General features: G+C 38.0%; 1 protein-coding gene across 2 annotated transcripts in view; it reads left to right on the top strand.

Moving 5' to 3' along the window:
* Positions 1 to 27,203, top strand: part of Stacl (SH3 and cysteine-rich domain-containing protein) — an 876,542-nt gene that overhangs the window by 268,096 nt on the left and 581,243 nt on the right. For both annotated transcript variants that reach the window (XM_090388808.1, XM_090388807.1), the window contains exons 3-4: positions 3,723 to 3,792; positions 8,596 to 8,748. In XM_090388808.1, coding sequence (XP_090244934.1) covers positions 3,723 to 3,792; positions 8,596 to 8,748 — 223 coding nt within the window. The remainder of the gene's footprint in view (positions 1 to 3,722; positions 3,793 to 8,595; positions 8,749 to 27,203) is intronic.

The following is a 27,203-nucleotide window of genomic DNA, read 5'->3' as shown; positions in this document are numbered from 1 at the left end:
AAGAATGGTGTATTTTCATTACTTCTGTGAAAGTTTAATTTGCTTAAAATGAACAGGTAAAGGCGGAATCGGAAAGGCTGGAACGCTGATTGTTATTAGTTCATTAAAATGTCTGCGAGAAACAAAAACTACAAGGTGTCTATAAATTATTCACCTGATTATGAAGCTCGATTTCGATTAAAATTTTATATTAATAGGTATTGTAAACTGGTTTGCTACACTTAATAAAGCAACTAAAGAATTTCTTATCACACAACTATACTTCAATAAACTTCCACATGGGCACCTTTGGTTGCACATAGAATGTGAAGACTGTAGGCGATTTCATTCCAAGTATTTTGAAGCATCCCTTGAGAAATGGAAGACAGTGCCTGCTCAGTCGGTCTTTTAACTGTTAAAACTCTTAACTTTTTTTTTTTTTTTTTTTTTTTGCATACGCCTTGTACTTTATGTAGCCCCATACAAATAAATCTATACATGTGATATCCAGAGAAAGAGGAGGCCATGGAATAGGACAATCTCAGCCGATCCATCGGTTAGGAAATATTTTATTGAGGAAATCGAGCACATGCAGGGCTCCAGTGTGGTGGTGCCCCGGTAAGCGTACAATTTGGGTATCTAGTTAATTTGCAGAGTTTACAGTGTTTAGCTGGAAAAAAAATGGCTCGATCACCTGGGACTATCTTTCCTTGGGATTATCAGGCTCGTGTTCATGAACTGAGTGGGGATTTTCAGATCCCCATGTGCGACAATTGTCTATTAGCTTTGTCAGATAGATGGAATGTCGCTTCATCAACCGAAATCGACATTTTCCAGAAAGTGCTCATCTTCGTCTATATGGTTGAGGATGTGTGCAGCGAATTGCTCTCGTTATGGTTTGTCGCAAGGCTTAATTTTCTCAGCGATTTGCACTTTGTAAGCATAATGTTTCAATCTTTTGCAAATGTGTTGCTCGCTGTATTTGCAGTTGCAGGCTTGCCCGGCGGATAGATTTTGTGGGAGTTCGGGTAAACACTTTCTGAAATTCCATAACGTTATCTGCAGATACACTAGGCCTACCTGCTCCTTTCTGGTGCAGCACACTGCTAGTTTCTTGAAACTATTTCGGCCGTCGCCTCATTGATTGTTCATTAGGTGGATCTTTCTGGAAGTCCCGTTGAAAACGTCTCTTTACAGTCTCTGGAGATATGGTAACACGCACATTGCTTTCTCCTGCACTGTCGCCATTTTAATGTTATTGTGTCGCATGAGAATAATGTCATTGAGTCGCTTTGATAACTGCAACAAACCATTTTGAGATACCTACTACAATAAAATTTTAATCGAGCTATAATCCAGTTGAATACTTTATAGACATCCTGTATTATTTGGATACTTTTTAAGCCTATTAACAGATCCATAATGAAGATATGCGTCTTTGTTAATAGGTGACCAGATGACAACACTGTTGTTCAGTGTAGGTAGGAATAATGGTTTCTATAGCCTGAACGTTTCATTCACTTTCCTCGTTTTTAAATTGAATATTTAACAGTCAACCTTTTTAAGAGTTTTTGAGAATTGATAATCGGACAGTGCGTAAAACAAGCAGTGATAATTTCTGGGTAGTATTTCAGGCCCTCATGGGTAGCATAGTTGGTAGAAGTAGAATCACTGTCCTCCCCACACCGGGTGGAAAAGACCAGAGTTCGAAACCCGTCGATGACTGGAGGGAATTTTTTTTTGGGCCTTTTTTAATATGTGGCTCAGCTAGTCGCTCAGTTAGGTGCCTTAAGTGAATGCATGAGTTTTTCTCCCCGGAAACTCGCAAGCAAACAGGCAAATCGACCAAAGTAAACGCGCATTTAATAGTACAGTACTGTCATATTGAAACTGCTATCTGCATTCATTCACTACAGTCAGATTACGGATTAGAGTCAGATTATGTACTCAGACTTGCGTAAACAGATTGAGCATTTAATTCACGGAATGGTAGCGTTGCCGTACAACTAGGTGGTAGATGACTTTCATCAACCGGTGAAATACCACCACTTTGCTTATTTGGAGGCTTGAAGTGGTGAAACCCATGTTTAGTCTCTAGAGCAAAGTTTCCGGCATCCCCCTCCCCCCATACTTCTCCTTCAACCCATGCACGGTACTAAGTACTATAGATTTTGATACCTTTCGTGTTTGGGGTTTTCATAAAAAAAAAAAAAAACAACACTCAAGGTTCAACAAAATGACGTTAAATGGTAGGAGAATGTACGTCCAAGACAGTTACAAGTACAAATGTCTAGTAGTTACGGGCGGCCTTAGAGCTGATCGTTTTGTGTGAGCTGCATAATGGAACATCTGAAGACTTGAGTAACGTTTTTGTTATACGCTGTTATCTGTGTAGGTACACCTTTTCCAGACTGTGAGGTACCGAAGTGATTGTCATGTACAAAAGATACAGTGCCACTTGGGTGCTTTAATCTTTGGCTAGTTTAGAAGGCTCACAGGTGTTCATACTGCTCAGTATGAATGGGTGTGACCTTGGCGAGGTTTCCATTTTTATTCTTGAAACTCTAGTTTCCGTCCCTCAAAACAAGCTAACCACAGAACGTTATGATGATTTCTCAGGTCTTTGAACTGTTTAAGTTGTAAAATGAACTATTCGTTAAATGGCCGAACATTTTTCGTCTACGATTATCCAAGGTGTGGATTATTAAACTTAATCACTTCCTAAGACGGTATGATAGTTTCGCCACTGTATGAAGATCACATTGTAATATCTTTGTTTATTATAGAATAAACACCGAACCCGCTTTGGGAATCTTTAAATCTAAGAGAAATGGAAAGGCAGATGTTCAAACCCTATTTGTAAGTAATACAGAAGAACGTTTAAAGAGCGGATTGGTAATGTAATCAATTTGTAAAATTTGTTTAAAGAGAAGATCAGAGTAACGTATATCAAATTTTTAAATTAGATATTATTAGTTACTAATAAGAATAAAGTAGGATATTACTATGAATAAGGAGAACATTTCTTTCCCAGAGAGTTCAGAACGCTTATATTTCGAAAATAGATATCTTCAATACTGGTGAAATTATCAGCGTTTATTGCCTGGCAATAAGAGGTTATGGTATCCATTGATATCTGGGACCGGGTATATATCTAGTGTGGACGTGACAAATGTACAATAGATGTTTTGAAAATTAACCAGGGGATATGGTCAAATTGATTGGAAAATTAGGCAGCTTTACTCTTTCTTGCAGGAGACACACAAGAGGACATATTTTTAAATTGGAAAAGGATGGTTACTGGATGGATATGAGAATTTGCTGTCAGCCAAAGTGTGATTAATTATTGGAATAAACATCCATCTGGCATTGTGGAAGTAAGAGTATCTTGAATAAACTTAGATTCACACAAGTTATTAGAAAGAATGGGCAAATGAAGTATGTGGGCTCTCCAGAAAGATTTCAGGGGGGGGGGGACTTTTTCCTCTAAGACTTGAAAATAAATTCCAATGCAGGTTCGAAACATGATAATCGTTCAGTATTGTTGAGTCGGTTGAACCTTTTTCTTTACTTATTACCTAAACCAACAAACAAAGTTTGATCACTGAACGGCTTCAAAAGCATTTAATTTTGACTTCATTGTTAACTCTCAGTAGTTTTTGTGTTAAATTTCTGAATTTAGCTGAATTAAAGAAATATTCAAATGCCAGAAAAACTAATCTTTTTTTTTTTTTTTTTTGAAGACCTTCTTACCAGAGTAGTTTATTTACCAGTTGGGAAGTCCTTTTACAGGAGGTTGAAGTCGATTCTCAGGTAAGTTGCTCATCAAATTTTCACTAAATTTCGTTAGTGTTCACTTTCTGTACATAGTTTCAAACAACGTAATGTAAACGGTAGACTGATATTTGGACCTTCACAAGGACTGGATAAGCATATCATGCTACATGAACAACTATGAAGGTGAATGACCAGTGGAGACAAATCAGCACGTGCCGTTTGTTTTAGTTATCTAGGCCCGGGGGTGAATAAAATTATAAACTGATCTAATACTAATTTCCATTTATCTGCTGATATAAAAGAGGCAATGGAGTCGAAGCTCTGACTTCCGTTGGCCGGATCCATTGATATAAATTGTTTGATATTGTTGGGAGTCACTGCGTAGGATAATTACGAAACCTTCAAATACTATACCTGTATTCTGAACCTAAATACCATCCACAGGATAACAGGAAGCATTGACTTAAAATATTAAGTATTCAAAACGATTAACTGGCGCTGTAAATCAGGATAATAAGAAGAAAAAGAAACTTTTTTTTTTTAAACAGCGTCTGGTGCACAAAAATTGAAAATGCTATCAAATTCCTTTGATTTCTTATAAAAAGAATACAGGCTGTTTTTGCTGCTGACAGTATGAAGCCAAACAACTTAACTTGAAGAGCAAAAGGAAGCATGAGATATTTACTAACAAATTTCTTTACCAAAAATGAGGAAAATCTCAGTATTGAAGAATATTTGATAATTTACTGTCTCGACTATTTAATTTAAAAAAAATTAATCGTTAAAAATTAGCATCAGGTAATTTGACGTTAGGTACAGCATACTCATACCTTTCCCATTTAGTCTGCTCATTTCATTACTTTTTATGCGTAAGTTCATGCCTTGCCTCCCAATATCCAGCGACACCATGTAAATCCAGCCAAATCTACATAAATCGTCTTCTCATTGAAATTGCACTGAACACCCATCCTTCCATGGATGGAGTTATAATTCCCGTGGATCATCATTCTGACCTGGATATAATTTATTTTTGTTACACAGAGCATTAAAACTATGATAAATGAATTAGCTTTCGGCTGGGTGACAGCCTTCATCAGATTAAAATACTTTGAATGGCAGTTAGAATAGAGATGCACTGCCAGGATGGTACGTGAGACACGTGGTTAATTGTTTGTTGATGTTTGTGGCTGTGACGTATGGTGGTGACGTGGCCAGCGTTTGTCTATGGACAGAATTACTGTTTCTGTGATGGGGTTAAGTTGACAACCACTGTTCCTGTTCAACGAGGTATCCGAGCATTTTATACTTAACGATTCCAACCAGGTGCGCCTTAGGTAATGGTGGGACTTGTCTACAACCACGACATCGCGGTGTGGGTCGATGTCGTGGTGGGTTATCCAGACATGCTCGGCAATAGCTGAGTGTTCTACATCCGCCAAACGGATCGCCCTTTTATGTTCTGAGAGGCGTTTCTCGAGACGACGACCAGTCTCTCCAAAGTAGCAGCTCGTGCAGTCACGGCAAGAGATGCGATAGACCACACCACTCTGTAGAAGGGTGGGGACAGGTGTTTTTATGTTGGAAACTGCGTTCTCTCCTTTCCAACATAAAAACACCTGTCCCCACCCTTCTACAGAGTGGTGTGGTCTATCGCATCTCTTGCCGTGACTGCACGAGCTGCTACTTTGGAGAGACTGGTCGTCGTCTCGAGAAACGCCTCTCAGAACATAAAAGGGCGATCCGTTTGGCGGATGTAGAACACTCAGCTATTGCCGAGCATGTCTGGACAACCCACCACGACATCGACCCACACCGCGATGTCGTGGTTGTAGACAAGTCCCACCATTACCTAAGGCGCACCTGGTTGGAATCGTTAAGTATAAAATGCTCGGATTCCTCGTTGAACAGGAACAGTGGTTGTCAACTTAACCCCATCACAGAAACAGTAATTCTGTCCATAGACAAACGCTGGCCACGTCACCACCATACGTCACAGCCACAAACATCAACAAACAATTAACCACGTGTCTCACATACCATCCTGGCAGTGCATCTCTATTCTAACTGTCATTCAAAGTATTTTAATCTGATGAAGGCTGCCACCCAGCCGAAAGCTAATTCATTTATCATAGTTTTAATGCTCTGTGTAACAAAAATAAATAAATTATGAATCCAGAGCACGCAGGCGTGTTTTATTATGACCTGGGTATGACTTTTTACAAGAAGATGCCCTCAAATCACATCGAAAAAGTAACAAAGTTTTGTTCCCTCAAATGGGCCAGTCCCAATACCTCCACGTGAGCAATAAAGTGATATTCCTTATTCAGGATCGGCTTTTTTTGCCTTTCTGCTTCCGATAGTGGCCGCACGGCACGATTTTCAGGATTAAGCCTGCTCTCATGAACTCTTCTCTTTACAATAGACAAATGGCTAACATTGGGAGATAACTTCCATTCGAGGAAATACTACCCATTATAAACGCAACGAAGGAAACGCAATGATGAACCCCCCTCCGACCGAACCAAGGATAAGACGAGACTACGTCGGCTGTTGAGTTCCCTGTCTGCTCGATCTCAGCGGTTAGACCTCAGGATGTAAATCGTAGTTTCTTGTTCCTGTTCTTAACCAAGCTTATCTGTACCACCCCTTCGCCGTGATAGGAACATACACACACATATATATATATATATATATATATTTTTTTTTTTTTTTTTTTTTTTTGTATAATTTAAGTACAATTAGTAAAATAGGCAAGATATATTTCATATAGGATAAGCTGGTAGCTGCTTAACCCTATAATAGCCATAACTGGTCCACGAGGCCAAACCTAGTAAAGGATGATCATTAGTCAAAGTAAAAATAAAACAATTAATAAACAATAATAATATATATCAAGTCAATTATAGGTAATAGGCCTGTTTAACACGGTCAAAAGGCAATTAATGAGATAAATGGATAGGTATAATTAAAGTTAGACAATTTTGTTGTTAACAGGCTGGATAACTTTAGCCCGACCGATAGCTAAGATGGAAAAAGCATGCATTAAGGAAGAAGAGAAATAAATGAGAACCAATATCCTTCAATTAATATCATATTAATAAGTACAAAAGGAGCATAAGCTAAAAAAGGAGAACGGATTCAAGGTTTAAGAATAGCAATAGTCCCTCAGTCCCCCTCGAATTACTCTCATAGTTCATGAGGTAAGAAAAATAGAATATGATAGTAAAAGTTTGCATTATAGCTTTCCCTTTACTTTTAACTTTTACTATCATATTCGGATTGTACCGGGAGCGTAACTTCCCGCCCCTTATAGAAAGAGATCCTGGTACACCATAAGTATAATGAAACAAAATATGATAATATAATGTATCTTATGGAAAAGTATCGGACTGTGGAAAGGCTAATTCCTACATGCTTAAATCGTGGTTTTCTTAACGTAACTTTTTACCACGATTTAAGCATGTAGGAATTAGCCTTCCCACAGTCCGATACTTTTCCATAAGATACATTATATTATCATATTTTGTTTCATTATACTTATGGTATACCAGGATCTCTTTCTATAAGGGGCGGGAAGTTACGCTCCCGGTACAATCCGACGTACATTTGCATTATAGCTTTCCCTTTACTTTTAACTTTTACTATCATATTCTATTTTTCTTAACTCATGAACTATTAGAGTAATTCGAGGGGGACTGAGGGACTATTGCTATTCTTAAACCTTGAATCCGTTCTCCTTTTTTAGCTTATGCTCCTTTTGTACTTATTAATATGATATTAATTGTGAAGGATATTGGTTCTCATTTATTTCTCTTCTTCCTTAATATATGCTTTTGCCGTCTTAGCTATCGGTCGGGCTAAAGTCATCCAGCCTGTTAACAACAAAATTGTCTAACTTTAATTATACCTATCCATTTATCTCATTAATTGTCTTTTGACCGTGTTAAACAGGCCTATTACCTATAATTGACTTGATATATATTATTATTATGTTTATTAATTGTTTTATTTTTACTTTTGCTTTGACTAATGATCATCCTTTACTAGGTTTGGCCTCGTGGACCAGTTATGGCTATTATAGGGTTAAGTAGCTACCAGCTTATCCTATATGAAATATATCTTACCTATTTTACTAATTGTACTTAAACTATACAAAAAATATATAATAAGACTGATGTAATGTTCTATCTAGATATGTATAGATGGCATTAATTAGTTCTTGTTTAGTTAACTTTACATAAGTTATTTATTAATTTTCTATAGTTTATATATATATATATATATATATATATATATATATTTCTGTACAATAAAGATGGTTTATTTAAGTAAAATCGTTTAAATATGCGTAAGTTAAAAGGATTATATATAATTCGTGTTTTCTAATTCGAAAAATATGTACTTTAGTGAAAGCTTAAATAAAGCGTTTTCTAATTCATAATTACTGAATTTTAAGGACCACCTTACTTAACCATTTGTGCTTGGGCGCAAACATTTAAGTAAGTGTCCCCATAATTCTTAAGATTTTGCACCTTAGGATAACTGGAATCATTGAATATCATATTTATAATCAAAATAAAAGTCATGTAGTGTTCGTTTTTTGTATAGCATATGTTTCTATTTATTATTCCCTGGCGATTTTAATGATAAAAGAAACAGCTGTAAAAAATTACATATCTTAAGTTAATGTAATATATTAACTAATATATGTATTAATAAAACATACAAAATAATGTTGTAGTGGACTGTAATTACTTTCAGTAATTTAACGAAACCATTTTATCTATAAATTTCGCAAACTTAAAATATCGCCAGAAACTAAGTGACCTTTTTCTTTAGATGCATGGAGATATCGCAAGAAGTCTTGGAATGCAAGTTGGAATCACGCTTTTAGAGAAAACTTTCCACCGTAAAATTCAGTCCAGGAAGATTTTTCTTCAGAGAGAAAGTTTTGAAACAATTTTGAACAAAGCGGAAGAGCTTTTACATAAAGTAGGTTAGGTTTTTATTAAAGTAATTGAGTACAAAATTTGTAATTGATACATTTTTAAAACTGTTACTGAATATATTGTTTGTGAGCGATGTTGGCCTCGAGTTTTCCATCCACAGAGGTAAATCATAATTCGAAAGCCTCACTCAGAAATCGAGTTTGATATTAATCATAAATGAAATTGAATTAATTTTTAAATACCAAATAATTGAAGTGACCGATGCGTTTGCACAAATCATTAACTGCCATTGTAAATCAGGATATAATAAGCACGGCATTTTGCGATCGAAGTAGATCGCAGAATGCCATGAAGGCTGCTTATAAAGGTTAAAAGTTTTACAGGCAATTCGCTAGCAGAATTGGGCATACATCCGGGTAAAGTAAAATGACTACTTTTGAATATGTGTTAGAAGTGTTCTAAATGTGTAATCATATTACTAACTCTGAAATATTTTTGAATGAAATCGACTTTCTAAAAGCATTTGTTACCAAAATTATCACAAAGCAATGCTTTAAATCTTACCAGGAATACTCCTGGTTAGGTTAGCCTGTACGATATACTATATATTCCTTAAAAGTATAAATATTCATTGATTGATATAATTTGTCCCTGCCTCCAGGCAAAGACAAATTGTATTTGTCTCTGCTTGGAGGTTTACCGTATAAAACTATTTCGTAGTGTCCACTTTAACATTCTAACTAGGCGATGCGCACTGTCCCAGTAGACATCAATTCATATTTTAATTCTTTCACAAAAGTTTTTCCCATGTACTCGTATATAATGTATGAAAAGGCAATTATAAATATCAGAGCACCAATTAATTTTCATCTGAAATTGGAAGTTAACACAATTGTTATAATTGAAAGGTATGCCGACATTTTATTATTCGTCAATAAATCAACTTTATTGACTTTAAATTTCGGCTTTAAATCAACTTAATCCTGGGTGTAATGCATTGTAACGTTTTGAACAATCACTGAAATTTGCTATTTTTAAGATTTTCTGGAATGTTTGTGCTATGATTTCCTTCTTATTTACAAATCCTAACACCTCTTCAACTTTACTTTCATTCTTTTACTGTGTTTTGTGTCAACAATAGGTCGTGAATTAGTTCTGATTGTTTAACTTTTTTATCCCGGTTATCTTCACTAAGATCTGTTTTTAGGGGCAGTCTCAGGATTTTCTAAAGGGAAGACTGAAGCAGTGTTCTAGGAATCATTAACTTTAATCATCATCAAACTTTAGTGAGGAGTCTATAGGTCGATAGTAACCATTGAATAAACAAAATGCTTTTTGTTGCAACACGAGTTTTACGCATCAGAACCCGCGCCATAAAAACAAATGTTATACATCAGTGGCACTGTGGTAGTGTTCTGTATCAGTTTGCGTTTGACTTTTGCGAATTATAAATCAAAGTTTAATTATTTTTACAGGCGATTTTGCACTGCAACAGTTACTTTTACAGGAACTGTTTCTCCCAGCCTTCGTGATCAATGCTTTACTGATCATCAGATAAGTGTTTTTATCTTAATTACACCGGATATATATTCATTAGGCCTAGTTGCCTTACATGTCACTTAAATGCCTGGATTTTTATTTGTAGTTATTAGAAATTGTCAAATCACTTCGTTATATTATAACAAAGTGATTTGGGCTGCATCGTATCTTTCAGTATTTATTGAGCATTTCCTTGTATATCATTATTCTGTATAAATGGAACCGCAGATTTGTATTATCTGTGACTATATGTGCGATGAATACCGATGTTGTAGCATCTGTTCGCACTTCTACTGTTTTAGTTGCATTCCCTCCAATCGCAAGCTAACTAGAAAAGCCCGCAACCGTTGTAAGTGTGGGGACTGCCTTCCCATCTCTAAATCTTCCACCAGTTTTCCAGTTTTCGTTCATCTAATACTGATATCACTTCTAATGATAGTTCTAAAACATGTTTAGTCAGTCGCATTGATGATCTGAAGCTTGTCTTTAATGAACTTAATTCTGTCAGAGAACGCTGTGCGGCTATAAATGCTGCATCCAGCAAACAATTTCTAAGCTTGCAAGATCAACTAACAAAAACGTCATCTGAAATGCTATCCTTACAGCGTAGTAATTCTTTGTTATCTAGCCTTCTCGAACGGCAAATTGCTGTAACAAGTAATCTCTTGGTACAAAAAATAGAAAACCTATTCCAAATGACCAGTAAAGATTCTATGCACGATGCTTCGACTTATCCACAACTTATTTCCAGTCCTACTGTTACTGAAGGCTGTACATCTGTCATTTCATCTCGTGTTTGTCTGCTGTTCCGAAAATGTTTTTACTGCAGTCCAGTGCCCACTCTAAAAAGTATATATGTCAGCGTTGCCCCAAATTTTTCTGCCTTACGATATTCGTATACACCAGAACCCTGGATCTCACATTTCCTTAAGTGCTACTTTACTTCTCCGTCTACTGTTGGCCCTCTGAGTGTCTCCTATTTAGCACCAATATCTAATCAATCATCGTCTCATATTCAATCTGTATCAAGATCTAATGGATCTCCTGTCTCTACAATCTCATCTATCTCACCCCAGCTTAACAGAATTAAATATCTCTGCAAAATTCGTCTTACCAGGGCTCCCAGTAATGAACCAGAAACTAATCCTGAAATTATGCAAGCTTTGGTCTCATCCTCTTCCTGCACAAACTGTCACCCTTCAGATTCTTCTATGCTACAGTCTAACACTGTGCCCACTAGGAAATCCCAAGGCCTTTCTCCACTTCATGAGGTACACTGTAGCGTTCCAAGCTCGTTCTTCACATCCTTCAACTGTGGGACTACTGAAGTTCCTGAACCTCGCCCAACAAATACTATCAATCTTCCATTGCTGATGCTTCTGATTGTGAAAGAGTTCATCCGGAATGAACCTATTCCAGTTCCTCCTGTCTTACATCCTAAGTAGGTTTCCTTCAGTGATTCTCATCAATCAGCTGAATCCTCTCAAGTCATTATCATTGCATTTGGATGGTAAAGCTACTTCCAATCAAGTTTCTCACCTGTCTTTGGATGCTGATGCTGCCCAGTTACCTAGTCCTCTGTCTGACAATGTCAAGTTCTCCACTACGCCTTCAAATATGTTTCTCGATTCTATTTGCTCTTCTGGAGTACTCATGCCGAATAAAGTGAATGGCCCTATAAAAGCACCTCAGCCCGTCGCTTTGACAGGTCAGTTCTTGTCCTCAGCGCCTGCGAAAAGTCTTCGCCCCACTAATAAACAGTCCATAATATCATCTGACCAGATGGTATCTCCTTCATCTATTATTATTATTATTAGTCACATGGTGCAAGGAAGCCTGAGGCTTATGCTGCACCAGCCAAAAAAAAACTTTCTGAATTCTCCTGAGAGAGGGGGGGGATAGAAGGGAATCACCAAAGAGAAGAATGATGATATCCAGCTCAGGACCCTGGGTGTGCCAAGCCCATACTCACCAGATGTGAGCCCCTGGATATCTAACTGAAGTAGAGCGCCCCTATTTGCCTTCTGAACTAATAAGAGCTCGAAGATTTCAAGCCGTTCCTCGCCGAGCTCGGTCTTTCATTAGTTGGCTTGCTCCTTCATCCCTCTTCCCACGTTGATCACGTAATATCTCACACTTCTAAACTTCTTGGATTAATCAAGCGTTCTTCCTCTGTTTTCAAGAGTGACAAAGTTATAATTCTTCTCTACAAGCAGCTTATACTTCCCATTTTTGATTATTGGGATATTATCTGGTCCCCACAACAGGAATCTCTTTCTCACAGACTTGAGAGAATTTAAATTAAATTCATTAAATTCTTATGCTGTCGAATTCATATTGCCTTTCACCGTCGAAATTATGGAACTCTTTGTGGTCGCTTTAGAATCATTCCTCTTCACTATAGACGGCAACTCCACGGGTCTCTTTTTTTTGTCTACAATATCATAAACTCTGTTATCGATTCTCCATCTCTTCTTGAACAAATACCTTTCACTAGACCCCGTTTGAATTCTCGTTATAAAATTAATTTCTCACTGCCTGTTCCTCGTACTCATTAGCATTAGTAGAGGCATATGATGCAAGAAAGCAAGCTTATTCAGCATCAGCCAAAAAAAAAAACACCGCTCCCATTTCACCCCTCCATTCATCACTTGTCCTCTGCTTCGTTTCCTTCAGGTATTGAATACTGAGATACAATATTGATTTTACTCTTAATCCATCTATCTGTAAGAATTTGCTCCTTACTCTGTTTTAGTTCTTAATGTAAATTGTGTATATTTTAATTCTAGTTTTGTATTGATTGTTACTGTTTCTCACCCTTATTTAGGGTCTGTGTGTGAGAAACGTGTGAGATAAATAAATACTGCAGTAAACTTCAGTTCGAATAGAACGGTCTGAGAAATCTTCTTTTCATTAATGTGTTGGCCATTGCTATAAAATGTAATGAAATATATAAGTTTATTAAAGGGGTTTTGTGATAACTAACGGTGTGTCATTTAGCCAGTAATTGTATTGCGTTTATGATCAGAGTAATTGGCTAAGTTAATGCATTATTAATATTTAGAGTTGCTGTCAGTGGGATGAATGCATCTAGTATCATACTATAATTCTGCTTCCACCTCTTGGTAACTCACCTTGACTTCGCAGGTTTGTTCATTAAATTAGCTGTACTTCTTGCTCAAGTAGCATGAATATTACTGGCCCTCAAATATGGTCATCCCCAATTATCTACCAATTTTTGATCTCGAATTAATACTGTTAGGTTAATAATTTCCTGTCAGAGTGTATTAAAACCATATTTCTTCTTAAATTACATTTATCAGAATTAGTTAACGTGCAGAAACACGATAACACGATGTGCTACTGTCATTTAAAACTACAAGTTAATAAGTTACACTATTGGTAGCAGAAACTTATGCTTTATCTCCAGAATATGACGGGCCATGTGTATTGATGAATAGGCGTAGTTGTCTGGGGAACGTTTTCCCATGGGGACTGCCATCTCAGAGCACTCCATATATTTAGTTATGTAATGAAGTTCCTTATAAAAGAATTAAAGAGAAATGCGACAACGTAACGATGAACTGGATAAAAATAGCTCAAGTGGTACGAAAATTTTTACAAATTCTAATCTGACTAGAGAAAATTTATAACATAATTCAGCCATGTTTTTATGCCTAAAAATGCGACGCTTCACAACTACCCCAAGGAGCCGTTCTCTCCAGTACTATATTTTCAGCATCTCTTCAACCATTTCTACAAGAAAGTCCAAATCTAATGGCATATGCCGATGATTTAAAGTTATTTATAATCTCCAAAGCCAGTGATGATATTCGCAAAGTTATCAATGATGCGAATTCACAGATTTGTGAAATCATCGAGTACCTGAAAGATCTCAATCTGAATATAAATGCAAGCAAATCTGCTCAAATTACGTATTCCCTTCAGAAACAACCCAACCACATAGAAATAAAAATTGCAGATGTCCCAATCCCAAATGTTTACGCTCACAAAGACCTTGGAGTTTTTTTTTTGATAAAAATCTCTCCTTTAATGCCCACTATTTATATGTTGCTCAGAAAATTCAAAAAGCAAAATGGTTAATCAAACAAGAAACAGCAGCGATTCAAGAACAGAAAAACAGTCATTAAGCATGTTCAAAGATGCATCTTTCCCATTCTGTCCTATGCTTCCGAAATCTGATCTGGTGCTCCTCAAGTAACCGTCAAGAAATTCCTTGCCCTAGAATATTGGGTTCTTAGATGGCTCAATAGTAAGCTTCGTTTTCCCCATACAATATCCAGGCAACAGCTTTATACCCTTTGTCTGAAGTGTCCTTTAGGCACTTCAGATCACAACTTGGTGATTGTCTCTTCTCCAATGGAACCTTTATCTCATGGCTATTCCCAACCTCGTGTTGTTTGGCATTACAAGAATGCAAAATGGGATGACCTGCGAGACTTCTTTTCTTCTTTTCCTTGGTCGGATTACTGTTTCAAAACTCCTGATGTCAACGTTTGCTCAGATCGTGTCAGTGAAATTATTCTTGCAGGAATGGAATCCTTTATCCCACACTCCACTTTAAAATCTCGTCCTTTATCTAAACCTTGGTTTTCCAATAAATGTGCTAAGGCTGTTCAAGAGAAGAATGTTGCATATCGTAATTGGCTTGTTTCTAATTCTTCAGTTTCATTTTCTGCCTACACCAAAGCTCGCAACAATTGTAAAGCAGTTATTAATCAGTCCAAACTGGAGTTTGAACAGGCTAAGAGTAGAAAACTTGCTTCTTGCCCTAATGGTAGCCGAGCATTCTGGTCTCTTGCCAAAGCTATTGGCCGCAACTTTTGCCCATCTCTGCTTCCACCTCTGTCCAAACCAGATGGTTCTGTTGTCACTTCAGCCAAGGATAAAGCTGACCTGCCATCCCATTTTTCTTCCACCTCATGTATTAATGAACTTGGTAAAACACCTCCCACCATTCCCAACACGGTCCATTCAATGCCTCCTGTGGTCTTCCGTCAAAAGGATATCAGAAGGATTTTGATGAATCTTGATGCTAAGAAAGCTCCAGGTCCTGATGGTATTTCTCCACTTGTTCTCAAAATCTGTGCTCCTGAACTTACTCCTATTCTTTGCCGTCTTTTTTCACTTTCTTATTCCAAAGGTGTTTTTCCTTCTGCTTGGAAATTTGCTCATATCCAGCCAGTTCCTAAAAAGGGTGACAAATCCCTCCCATCCAATTATCGTCCCATTGCAATTACTTCTACTCTTTCTAAAGTAATGGAGAAATCAATTAACCGCCAACTCTTAAACTACCTAGAAACCTTCCGTCTGATCAACGATCACCAGTATGGATTCCGTCAGTGTCGATCCACTGGTGATATCCTGGCTTATGTTACCCATTTATGGACTACTTCAATGGAAAGGTTCGGTGAAACACAAGTAGTTGCTCTTGACATCTCAAAGGCTTTTGTTCGTGTTTGGCATAAAGGTCTTCTAAACAAGCTTCCATCTTATGGTTTGCCAACTGTTTTTAGTAATTGGTTATCCAGTTTTCTCTCTGATCGCTCACTGAGGGTGATGGTAGTTGGCTCTCTGTCTTCTAACTTCTCCACTAATGCCGGTGTCCCCCAAGGTACTTTCTTTTCTTTCTTTCCCCCACTCTTTTCCTCTTGTTTATCAATGACCTTCTTCCATTGACTGAAAATCCTATCCATAGTTTTGCGGATGATAGCACATTGCATTCAACTTTCCATTTTGAGAAACCTTGTCCTGCTCAATCAGCTTCAACTTCTCGAAAATCTGCTACCAATTCCTTAAATGCCGATCTTCAGGTAATTCTCCAGTGGGGCAAAGACAACTTAGTTGATTTCAACCCTTCTAAAACTCAGTCTTGTCTTATATCTCGCAAAAAGGATTCTTCTGCTCCTATGCTTATCTTTAGTGACACTCCAATTTCTAGGCAAAAGGATATATCTCTTTTGGGGATTACCCTGACTTCTAATCTCTCTTGGCACAAGCACATTACAAATATTGCTTCCTCTGCATCTAAAAAACTTGGTTTTCTCTTTCGCTCTCGGCGTTACTTTTCTTCCAAACAGCTGCTCACTCTGTATAAATCGCAAATCCGCCCTGCCATGGAATATTGTTCCCACATTTGGGGTGGTGCCCCCAAAACCTCTCTCAGGCTTCTTGATTCCATTCAGAAGAGGGCAGTGAGGTTAATTAATGACTCATCTCTAACAGAGTCTCTCCACTCGCTTTCTCATAGACGCACTGTTTCTGCTGCATGCCTCTTCTACAGATACTTCCATGGGCACTGTTCTTCTGAATTGGCTTCTATAATTCCTTCTCTCTCTTTCAAAACAGGCCGAACACGTGCCGCCACCAGCCAACATCCATTTACTGTCCAACTTCAAACCCACAGAACCAACTTTTCAACTTCCTCATTTATTCATTCAACTGCCGTTTTCTGGAACAACCTTCCTTCATACGTATTTCCTGAAAATTACAATCTGCAGAAGTTCAAGTCCAATGTCAACAAATATCTTTTTTCGTCTTCTCAACCTCCAACCCAAGCACGGTACTAAGTACTATAGGTTTTAATACCTCTCGTGTTTGGGGTTCACATAAAAAAAAAAAAAAAAAAAAACAGCTTTATAAAAACCTAAAAAAGCCTCTGCAACAGATGATCTACGACTCTGGAGTCATGCTTCTTGCAAAGTTAATCACCTCTGCATGCGATTCACCATACTTAGCCAATATAATAGCTATCCCCAACAGGGAAAATTCAAGAAACCAGCAATTCAAATCCAACCTCTCCAGGCTCAAACAAATGGACAGAATGTTCCCCAATGCATCTCTTCACCTCATAAATCATCACAACATTGATTGCAACAGGTTAATCAACTCTGAAGCATACAGGAGTCAGATCTCCGATAAAATGAAGAAAAATAATCCAACCCAGTAATTGCAACTGAAAGCCAAATGTCGTGTTCTGCAATTTCTTTAAATTCATAACTGTTCTTCAATTTTTAAATTCATAACTAAAATTCCTAGGCATTGTTAATATCTATATAAAATCTGCTATATACATATACTCGATTATTTTATGTCATTCCCGTTGTATTTTTACCTGCCCCTAGCCATGTCTGTGATGGGCTTGCTGTATTTGCAATAAATGAATATTTATTTATTTATTTACATTTAGTTTTGAAAAAAATAAATGGTTTCAGTTTTATTTTTCATTCCAAATTGTAAAATGGCCCTCTGTGGTTGGGAATCGCTCGCATGGATTGGGTTGGGGTAGTCGCAAAACTAGCAAAAGAATTTACCATGAAACTTTCTGGGAACTAATCCTCTGAAAGCAGTAACCATCATGAAATATATTAAACCACCTACAGTCGCAAGAATTTCAATATTCGGACTGTTCCAGTATTTGCCGTTCCTTGGTTATTACTGCAATAGTTGTTCTGGTCTATTTAACCCGATTCCAATTTTAGTATAAGTTCCTTTTATTTGTCCAGTCTTATGACGTTATTTATAAATATAAAAGTAATTACTGTGTATGCGGTTTTTTATTTATATTTTTTGTTATCTAAATTTAAAATTGTTCCGTTCGGGTCTATACGATCCAGTGTGCAAATATCTTATGAAGTCACATTTTTTAAGCCTGTTCCACTATTCTCAGTTTGTTGTCTGAAGAAAAAAAAAATCCTCTCCTTTGGTCAGGCAAAGCAAATTCTTCAGCAAATATACCAAATGTTAAATAAGAGATATATTTGAGGGACCAGTGAAAGATTTGTGGAATTTGCAGAATCTCGAGGAATGTCAGTAATGAACCCTTTTTTTCAAGAAAAGGGTGAACAGAAAGTGGACATGGAAGAGCCGAAATGGATTAATAACTAATGAAAAGCTGCTCACCCATGCAGCTGGATTCCGATGGATGGCCAAACAGCATTTTCATTATATTAATGAAGTAACCACCACCAGACGGTATATAAAAAGCACAGTATACTCTCAGTTTCTCAGTGGTGTGAATTTAAAGGCAGTTTTTTTTTTGGAATAAAAGTCTGATAATAAGCTATATAAACTGCACGAGTTGTGATTCAAGTAGTTAAAATTATTCTGAGAATTTCCTATTTCTGAGAAAAACTCCCATTCCCTCTGCATGAAATTGTCTAACTATCGCCTCGACTGAAAAAGACTTCAGAAATTCTGTAGGTGAGTGGTTAAACCAAAGTATACAAAAAGTACGCGCGCTTTGAATGGTCCTGGGTCAAGCACATCTGAATACTAAATACGGAATAATATTATTGTATTCTCTCTATTTTCCAAACTCCTATGAGCTTATGTGGTTGTCCCGAAGTATAAACAGAATCCATTTTTTTATTTTAATTCTTCTGTCGAGTGGAATCGAACCCTGATCTCTCAAAACGAGTGGCAGAGACGGAGATAAAAATGGCCACTCTGGAAATAACTTTCAGTAATTCTTGAAGAGTCCTCTTCCATAGTGTAATTTTACACTGACCCTTTCGGAATGTATACCGCTACTTAGATTTAATGTTGCTGTCGTATTTTTATATAATTTGTGTCGATACATCTACTAAAAACACGATCAAGTTCACTAACATGTGCTGAAATTAGCGACAACGTTCGCTCTAGAGAAGCAAAAACCATCACGTTCCAGACTTGCCTTAACACACCGTCCAATTGTCGCTTTTCCGATTTTCAAACAAGGGCATGTGGAGATATCTGCTATCCCTGCAAGGTCATCTGTGCTACAAATTCGCCATACTCTGAATATGTTGACCAGACAACCTTATATATCCCCCATGCTCTTGTTTGAAAATTGGAAAAGTGAAGGAACCATTGATGTGCAACTTTTTTTTTTTTTTTTTTTTGATATTTCTGATTTTTATCTCTGATTTTTGGTAAAAACTCGAATTTCGGGCTTTTATAATAATATAACTATTTCACCGCATGAGTATCAATCTACAGTAATAATAAAATTACGCCAAAAGATATCGAAAAGCTTACTTCCTGTGTTATCATTGATATCACATGATTATCATCATCATTATGTTGGATATTATAAGACGCGCATGGGCTCATCTTGGTGTTCGTGAAGTACGTGACAGGGAGATGTTGTGGGGTGCGCAAGATAATCAAGTAAGTCACGTTTTACTGCGTTTCTTGGTTATCTTTCCTTTCTTGTGTTGCTTAGTTGCAGTTTTATAAGTTGTTCTTGATTTAAATGCCACACACGCACGCGTGACTTCCCAAAAATGAATATACGACGTATATTAATTTTTTCAAAACGTATTGTAAAAGAATGATGCCCAATAATCGGTAGGCGTACCGCTGCATTAGTATTCTATATAACCTGCTTCCAGCTCATTGGCTTCACGCTATCCGATAAACGCCACACCACTGGACTCTACCTACGCATGTCATTCCTTAAAGTGAAGGATCACATACAAAGCGAGATTTTCACCCATTGGTTTCGTCATTTCATTAAACATATAAAAAGACGATCCGTCATCCTAATAAAATATACTAGACACCTCGAAATCATTAATTTAGTGCAGAAGAATAATGTCAGCATCATCTTCCTCCCACCTTATACCAGCTACAAAATTCAGCCTTGACTAGAGTTTTCATGGAGCCTCTGAAAACTTTCTACTGCCAGAAATATATAAATGGCTGTTTCAACTCAATGCGAATAGTCACCACCTACCAAATCGGTGAAATATCTAGAACTGCCTCCAAGATAACTTGGAGAAATCGCAGTTAATGGTTTCCGGACGACAGGCCTTTTTCGTCCGGAAAAAGGTCTGATGCGGTCTGACGTTTTCAGACCGCATGAGTGACCTTGTCTTCGGAGAACACAAATGCTTCTCTTGAGAACCAGCCTTCTTTGGTGCATGGTGCGTAAGCTACCATGCAGCTCTGTGCATTTTCTGCCTTCCATTTCTGCTGAGCTTATTAGAGCATTACCCTAGTGCAAAATTTTGAGTTGGAATTGCAAAATTTTTATCAACCGCTTAGTTTAAGTACTTTGTATTTTAATGAACCAAGTCATACTATAATGATAATATATTTGATATATTTGAATCGTTTTCGAATGATAAGCCATATAAAATGTAACATGACAACTTTTCAGGGGAAGCACTTCAAGCTATGAAAGCTATAACAAGTCATTGTTTATGTTCGGGCATAGCCTGTTTCTGTACTTTAATACATACGGAAAGAAAATTGCTCAACATGTACAATGACTTTATGGTTTTTGTATCTTGAAGCTTTGCCCTAAACTTAAATGTCTCCTTCACTTCCTGCACCATCTCGCATTTAACATAGTGTGGATATATCTTGTTACTGAGCTGTTCGGGTCTTCACAATGCCCCCCCCCCCCGATGTTCGAAACCGGGCGGACTCAGTTTATTATTATTATAATTAGCCATATGGTGCAAGGAAGCCCGAGGCTTTTGCTGCACCAGCCCAAAAAAATACTTGAGTTACCCCTGAGAGAGAGAGAGGGTCAGAAATAGAAGGGAATCACCAAGAAAGAGAAGAATGATGATATCCAGCTCAGGACCCTGGGTGTGCCAATCCCAGATGTGAGCCCCTGGGGGTATTTCTTTGGTTCGTCTGAAAGTTGCTGATCAACTTATTGTCTAGACGATTTGGAGTGGTAGTAAGTTTTTGCTTCGTATTATAATTTATTATTCGACGTTTATTTATGCCAATCTTATATTTGAAATTTTTTCTTGTTTTTTCTGGTGTCAGACAGGACATGGTATTTATAATTCTGTTTTCCTAAAGGAATGGAATTTAATTATGGCGCACTCCTTTTAGAGAAAGCAGCATCAGAGTTTCAAACTGCCCCATTAGAGAGGTAATGCATGGATTGAATCAGGTTGTTTCATTTCAGGAGATAAAAGTATTACCTCCTTTACCTGGGCAGAAGTATCAGTAGGTTCTGACAACAGCACAGGCATTAGATGAAATTTTGAAACGGAGTTTCTGTTTGAAATACGATGCTTAAATCTGCACGAATTGGAAACATATGCAAAGTAGTTACTATTCACAGGATTCTTGTAGAAATGTGTAACGGTCCTGGTGAAAGGTTCTTTAGTAAGTATGAAAAGGTAGTTAAAGTTCACAGGAAAGAATGGGAAATGTCGGGTGCAGAAATACACGGAACAAATACATATGGATATGAGAACGCCAGTGCCCAAAATAATCTGATTAGCCATAGGTTACTGTTAATTAATCAGTCTGTCTGAGGTGCTGGGCAAACAAAGGCCATTTGGGAGCATAATATCAAAAGTCCCATTGTTATAATTGTAGTAACACGAGTCATATTACGGCCAGTTGGCCCAAGAATTGTGGGCGCTTTATAGCCTTAATTGCTAATGCGCCAATAAAAACCAAACCAAAGCCCAAGAATTGTGAAAAATGTGGAGCTACCACGCGTAAATATAAGCAATATTCTGGACGCACATTCGCAGAGAGAGTTTCCAGTGGGAGGGGGGGGGGTTAAGGAGAAGTAGGCAGTGAGTGAACTGTTAATGTAAAAAAAAAAATACAATAGTTCTTCAGACTGACAATGTGGATGAGACTCGGATATTAAAAATATCTCAACATTTGCAATAAATTATCACATGTCGGTAACAGTCGGGTTGCGCAACTGGCCTGAACATAGAGGAACACAATGTGATACAGAATGTACATAAACAGGGGCAGAAAGAAGAGAAGGGGAGGCGAAATGAAAGTTGAAGAGGATAAACAGGAGGTTCCAGGATGGACGGAGAGAAAACTAAAAGGAAGGAGATGTAAAAAGAGAATATACATCGATACTGTCATATGGTAAGAAAACCTGCTGAACACTTTCGGGATCGTATACAAACAAAGGAATATGAAAAAAACAGAATGGCTAAATGTAGTGGGGAAATTAGCATTAGCATTAGTAGAGGCATATGATGCAAGAAAGCAAGCTTATTCAGCATCAGCAAAAAAAAAAACAAAAAAAAAAAAAACACACCACTCCCATTTCACCCCTCCGTTCGCTCGAAATACCTGTCCAGTTGAGCCTTAAATTTGTTTAGGCTATCAACTTCAACAACAAGTGATGGAAGTCGGTTCCACCAACCAACCACCCGCTGACCAAAGGCAAATTTCCGCACATCTATCCGACATCCGCCCTTCCTCAATTTGAATTTATGCCCTCTGAGCTGATTATTCTGAGCAAGATGAAGAATCCCATTGGCATTGAGCATGCTCAAACCATTCAAAGCCTTATACACCTCTATCAGATCACCTCGCCGGTGCCTAGTCTCCAGACTCTGTAATTTGCAAAACTTAAGCCTTTCTTCGTAAGAGCAACCCTTTGTTCCATTCACTAATCTTGTTGCCCTTCTCTGTACCCGTTCCAGCAGCTCTACATCCTTCTTGAAATGAGGCCTCCAGACCTGTATACAGTACTCAAGATGTGGCCTAACCATTGCCTTATACAAGGGAATAATCACCTCCTTATCGCTGCTAGAAAAATTCCTGTATATCATTGACAAGACACCATGAGCTACTCTTGCAGCTCATCTGCACTGCTCAGAGAACTTCATATCTGCCTGCACAATTACCCCCAGGTCCTTTTCATTCTCCACCACTGTCAGTGTAGTACCGCAGAGTTGATACGTTGCTCTGGGATTGCTGTTTCCCATATGTAGTACTTTACATTTGTCAATGTTAAACTTCATTTGCCACCTCTCAGCCCATCTGTTCAACCTTTCCCAGATCCTGTTGCAGCAGCATAGCGTCAGTGGTGTACTTAACAACCCTGCCAACCTTTGTATCATCTGCAAACTTGGACATTAAACTTGATATCCCATCATCAATATCATTCATAAACATCGAAAACAACAACGGACCCAACACTGAACCCTGAGGAACTCCACTAATAACATTAGTCCACGTTGAGCAGTGTCCATTGATTACCACTCTGTGTCTTCTGCCACTCAACCATCCCCTTATCCATAGCAGCAATTTGCCTCCAATGCCACACTGCTCCAATTTGTGCAGCAGTCTTCCATGTGCAACAGTATCAAAAGCCTTTCTAAGAGCCAAATATATAATATCAAAGTTATTCCCTGCATCCAGTTCTTTTGTGACTACATCATAGTATCCAATCAAATTGGTCAGGCAAGATCTGCCCTTAACAAAACCATGCTGCGTCTGAGCTATAACTGAATTCTTGTCTAGATGATCCTGCAGTGCTTCTTTAACCAGTGCCTCCATTAATTTACCTGGAACAGAAGTTAAACTGACAGGTCTATAATTACTTGTCAGCCTTTGATCCTCCTTTGTGAATTGGGGTTACATTTGCACATCTCCAGTCTATGGGTACCTCCCCTGAGTCCAAAGAAGCTCTCCTAATTATGGCTAGGGGTTTGTTTACTTCCTTTGCTGCCTCCTTTAATATAACTGGATAGATCCCATCCACCCCAGGTGCCTTTTTTATGTTTATCCTCAATAATCTCTCCTCCACTTTCCTCTCAGTTATTACAAAATCATCCAGCTCACTGCCAATGTTTACTTTACCTTACATTCTCCTTCCTGAATAACTTCTCATGCGTGAATGTAGATGCAAAATACTCGTTTAGATTGTTAGCCACCTGAGCAGGATCCTCAACTGTTGAACCATCAATATCCAGTGGACCAATCTGATTCATCCCTTTCCTTCTCGAGTTTAAATAGGTAAAGAACTCTTTTCTGTTTTTCTTTGCATCCTTTGCCAAGGATTTTTCGTATTCTGCCTTTGCCTGCCTGATCTCCTTTGTGACTTGGTTACAGACCAACTTATATCTATCATAGGCTTCCATGTCACCCATTAATTTGTATGTATCCCATGCATTTTTCTTCTCTGCCACATGTCTCATTAGTTCATATGACAACCATTTAGGCCTAAACCTTGAACAATATTTCTTAGTTGGTATGTAAAGCCTGGTAGTCTCCAAGATTAGTTCCTTGAATGCTTCCCATTTTGAGTTTGCTGTTGGTAACATCATCAGTTGGTCCCACTGTATAGAATTTAAATACTGTCTCAGACCATCATAGTCGCCTTTACGAAAACAAAAACCCTTCCCTTTACCTCTGATGGTAGTTACCTCCTTGAGTAAATCCCACTTCAACACACTGTGATCACTGCCACCTAGTGGTTCATTTATCTGCAGATTCTTAATGCATGAAGAATCACTACTGATAATCAGATCAAGAGTATTGCTCCCTCTTGTTGCCTCACGAACATGCTGATTTAGAAAACAATCATCCAATAAATACAGAGAGTACAGACGAAGTTTGTTTGAAACTGTAAAACACGAGGGAACCGGTCTTTCTTTGCAATTAAAAAACGAGGAAAGGGAAGTAGTAAACGTTCAGTTTGCGTATGACGATTTCGTTATCTCAAATACTCGGAATAAGAGTTGAATATCGATCTTACTGCGTTACTCACCAGTAATAAGTTAAAATTAAATGCCGAACATAGGGGCAACTTAGCAGAAGTTGTAGTGAAATTTTGTCAGGAATAACATTAATGACGTGAATGTGCAGGGTCTGAGAGCGCTACACAAACAAACAGTGTTATGGCAAATTATGAAGAACATTGGGGTTAAAATCTGGTTTCTGCAAGAAACACATTTTGCAAGTTCAGCAGATGTTTAGCAAAATTTAAAATAGATATCAGTTGTTAAGATTCTGACGCTTTGGGACAACTCGCTCGGCAGGGGTGAATATAACAGTAGTTCCTCCGTTTTTAGGGAATTTACTGTTCGCGAGTAGCGATATAGAAGGCGGAGTTGTGGTTGTAGACTGGAGTTATGGGGAACGTACAATAATATTAATCAACGTGTGCAGTCCAAACACTACGTGGGGAAGGAAAAGGCTGTTTCGAAGATTGGGTAACTACTGTATATGGAGGGAGCGCAGTGCAGGTAATTAAGGATAATGGAAACCTATAATTCGACCAATTCACACTGTATTCTTGGCCGTTTTGTAAACTGTTATGAAAAAGAACTTTAGCGTCAGAGAAAACGAGGAGACAAATTGGATTGAACAATTTACACCAGCACAGAAAGCTTTTGGAAAATAGCTATGGGCGATCTAACCACGGTAATAAACTCTTGCAAATTACGATGTGTGCCTGAACTGGATGGGTTTGGGGTTGAATTTTACAAGACGTTTTGTCACTTGTTGGCTCCTATTCTTTTAACGTGTTTTTTTTTTTTTTTTTTTTTTAAGGAGGGTCAGTACTAGAAGGGTTTTTAAATGTATATAATAATAAGATTCTTTATTAACATAAATTTTATACAATAGACACAGAAAGCCAGAGGAATCTTACAATTTGTTGTTTATACAAGTGATTTTGTTTTATAAAAAAAAAATAATAATAATAATTAATAGATCAAAGCAAAGATGATAGTAAAAATGAAGTAGTAATTACATCGAAAAAGGACTACAAGTTGAGCAGAACATGAAATGACATCGGTTAACTAACCAAGATCGGCACTTACATAAATGTCCTTTACAAACAGCAAGATAGGACAAGATGCCATCGCGATATGTCTTGTCTATAGTCCACAGGTCGATGTCGATCGAGTTGAGAGTGTCCAGAATCACATTAGAGAAGTGTCTCTTGAAATTCTGTAACCGCTAGAGCCTTGAGCACAAGGAGGGGGTACTAAGGAGATGTCTGCCTGGCAAACGCCAACCAACCGTGTTCCAGATGTTGATGTGATCCTGCTTAGCTGAGCACAGATGAAGGAATGATTTTATTTTTAGCATATGGGCTCTGTGGACTATGGGCGTATATTGCGGGTTGCAGCAGAGAGTAGATTTAGATGTTGTGTAGATCTGGTGCAACCACAAGTTGACCCACTTCAGCACCCAGAATTCGAGGCTCCATAGTTTCCTGAGGCTAGTGGGTGGTGCCGCCGACCAAACTTCCACGGCATAGGAGAGTACACTACAGAAGTAAGTTGCGAGGTATTTCTTGATTATTTGCTTATTGTGCATTTTGCACAGATGAATTTTCATTCCCCAGAACGCTCTCAGGGCTTTGGAATACTGAGCTTGGATTTGTTTTTTATAGGTGAGGTTGGCATCAAGGATTACTCCTAGGAATTTGACACTATCTGTGGGAGTCAGAACATTTCCTACCAATTCCGGAAGTAGAGAAGATGCAGTATCAGTAGAAGTCATCCGACTTGGCGTAAAGATGAGATAGTTTGACTTCTCTGAATTGACTGACAGGCCAAAAAATTTTGCATATTTTAAGAATGTATTTAGGTAGCTGTTTACAGATTCAGAGGCGGTTTGTCTTTCTTGTGAATCACCAACATGGCGTTTGCATGGTAAGTAACAAACAATATCATCAGCATACGATAGGAAAGCTGAAATTTGGTCCATTAGTGGAACAAATATTGCTGCAAATAACAAGGCTAAGAGAGAACCACCTTGTGGGATCCCTACTTCGATGCTTTTAGTGACTGTAATGCCATCGCCTTTGAAGTGAAGCATTCTCCTAGATAGCAAATTCTTGAGGATCTCGAGCATATTTCCGGATATCCCGTAGAATCTCTCAAGTAAAGCAAGAAGGGGTGTTATTTGGACTGAGTCGAAAGCAGATTTCATGTCGAGAAAAATGGTGTGAAGATCTTCGTTGTCATTCCAGGCCTGAAGTATTTTCTGTGATAATGACTGTAGGCAGGTTACAGTAGATCTATTAGGCATGGCATAATGGGTATGTTCTGGCCTATGCGCAGAGATTGCGAGTGTTACAATATTTGCAAAGATTGCGATACAATATTTGCAAAGATTGCGAGTGCTATAGATGCCCTTCTCGAGGCATTTCAAGAAGGGAGAGGCAATTGATATTGGCCTGAAGTCAGCCGGTCTTTTCGCACG

This window comes from Mastigoproctus giganteus, chromosome 14, assembly GCF_048544385.1.
Source record: "Mastigoproctus giganteus isolate SK-2022 chromosome 14, ASM4854438v1, whole genome shotgun sequence".
NCBI classification, from domain to species: domain Eukaryota; kingdom Metazoa; phylum Arthropoda; class Arachnida; order Uropygi; family Thelyphonidae; genus Mastigoproctus; species Mastigoproctus giganteus.
The sequence above is the reverse complement of the archived record's forward strand: the minus strand, read 5'-3'. Positions and strand labels throughout refer to the sequence as shown.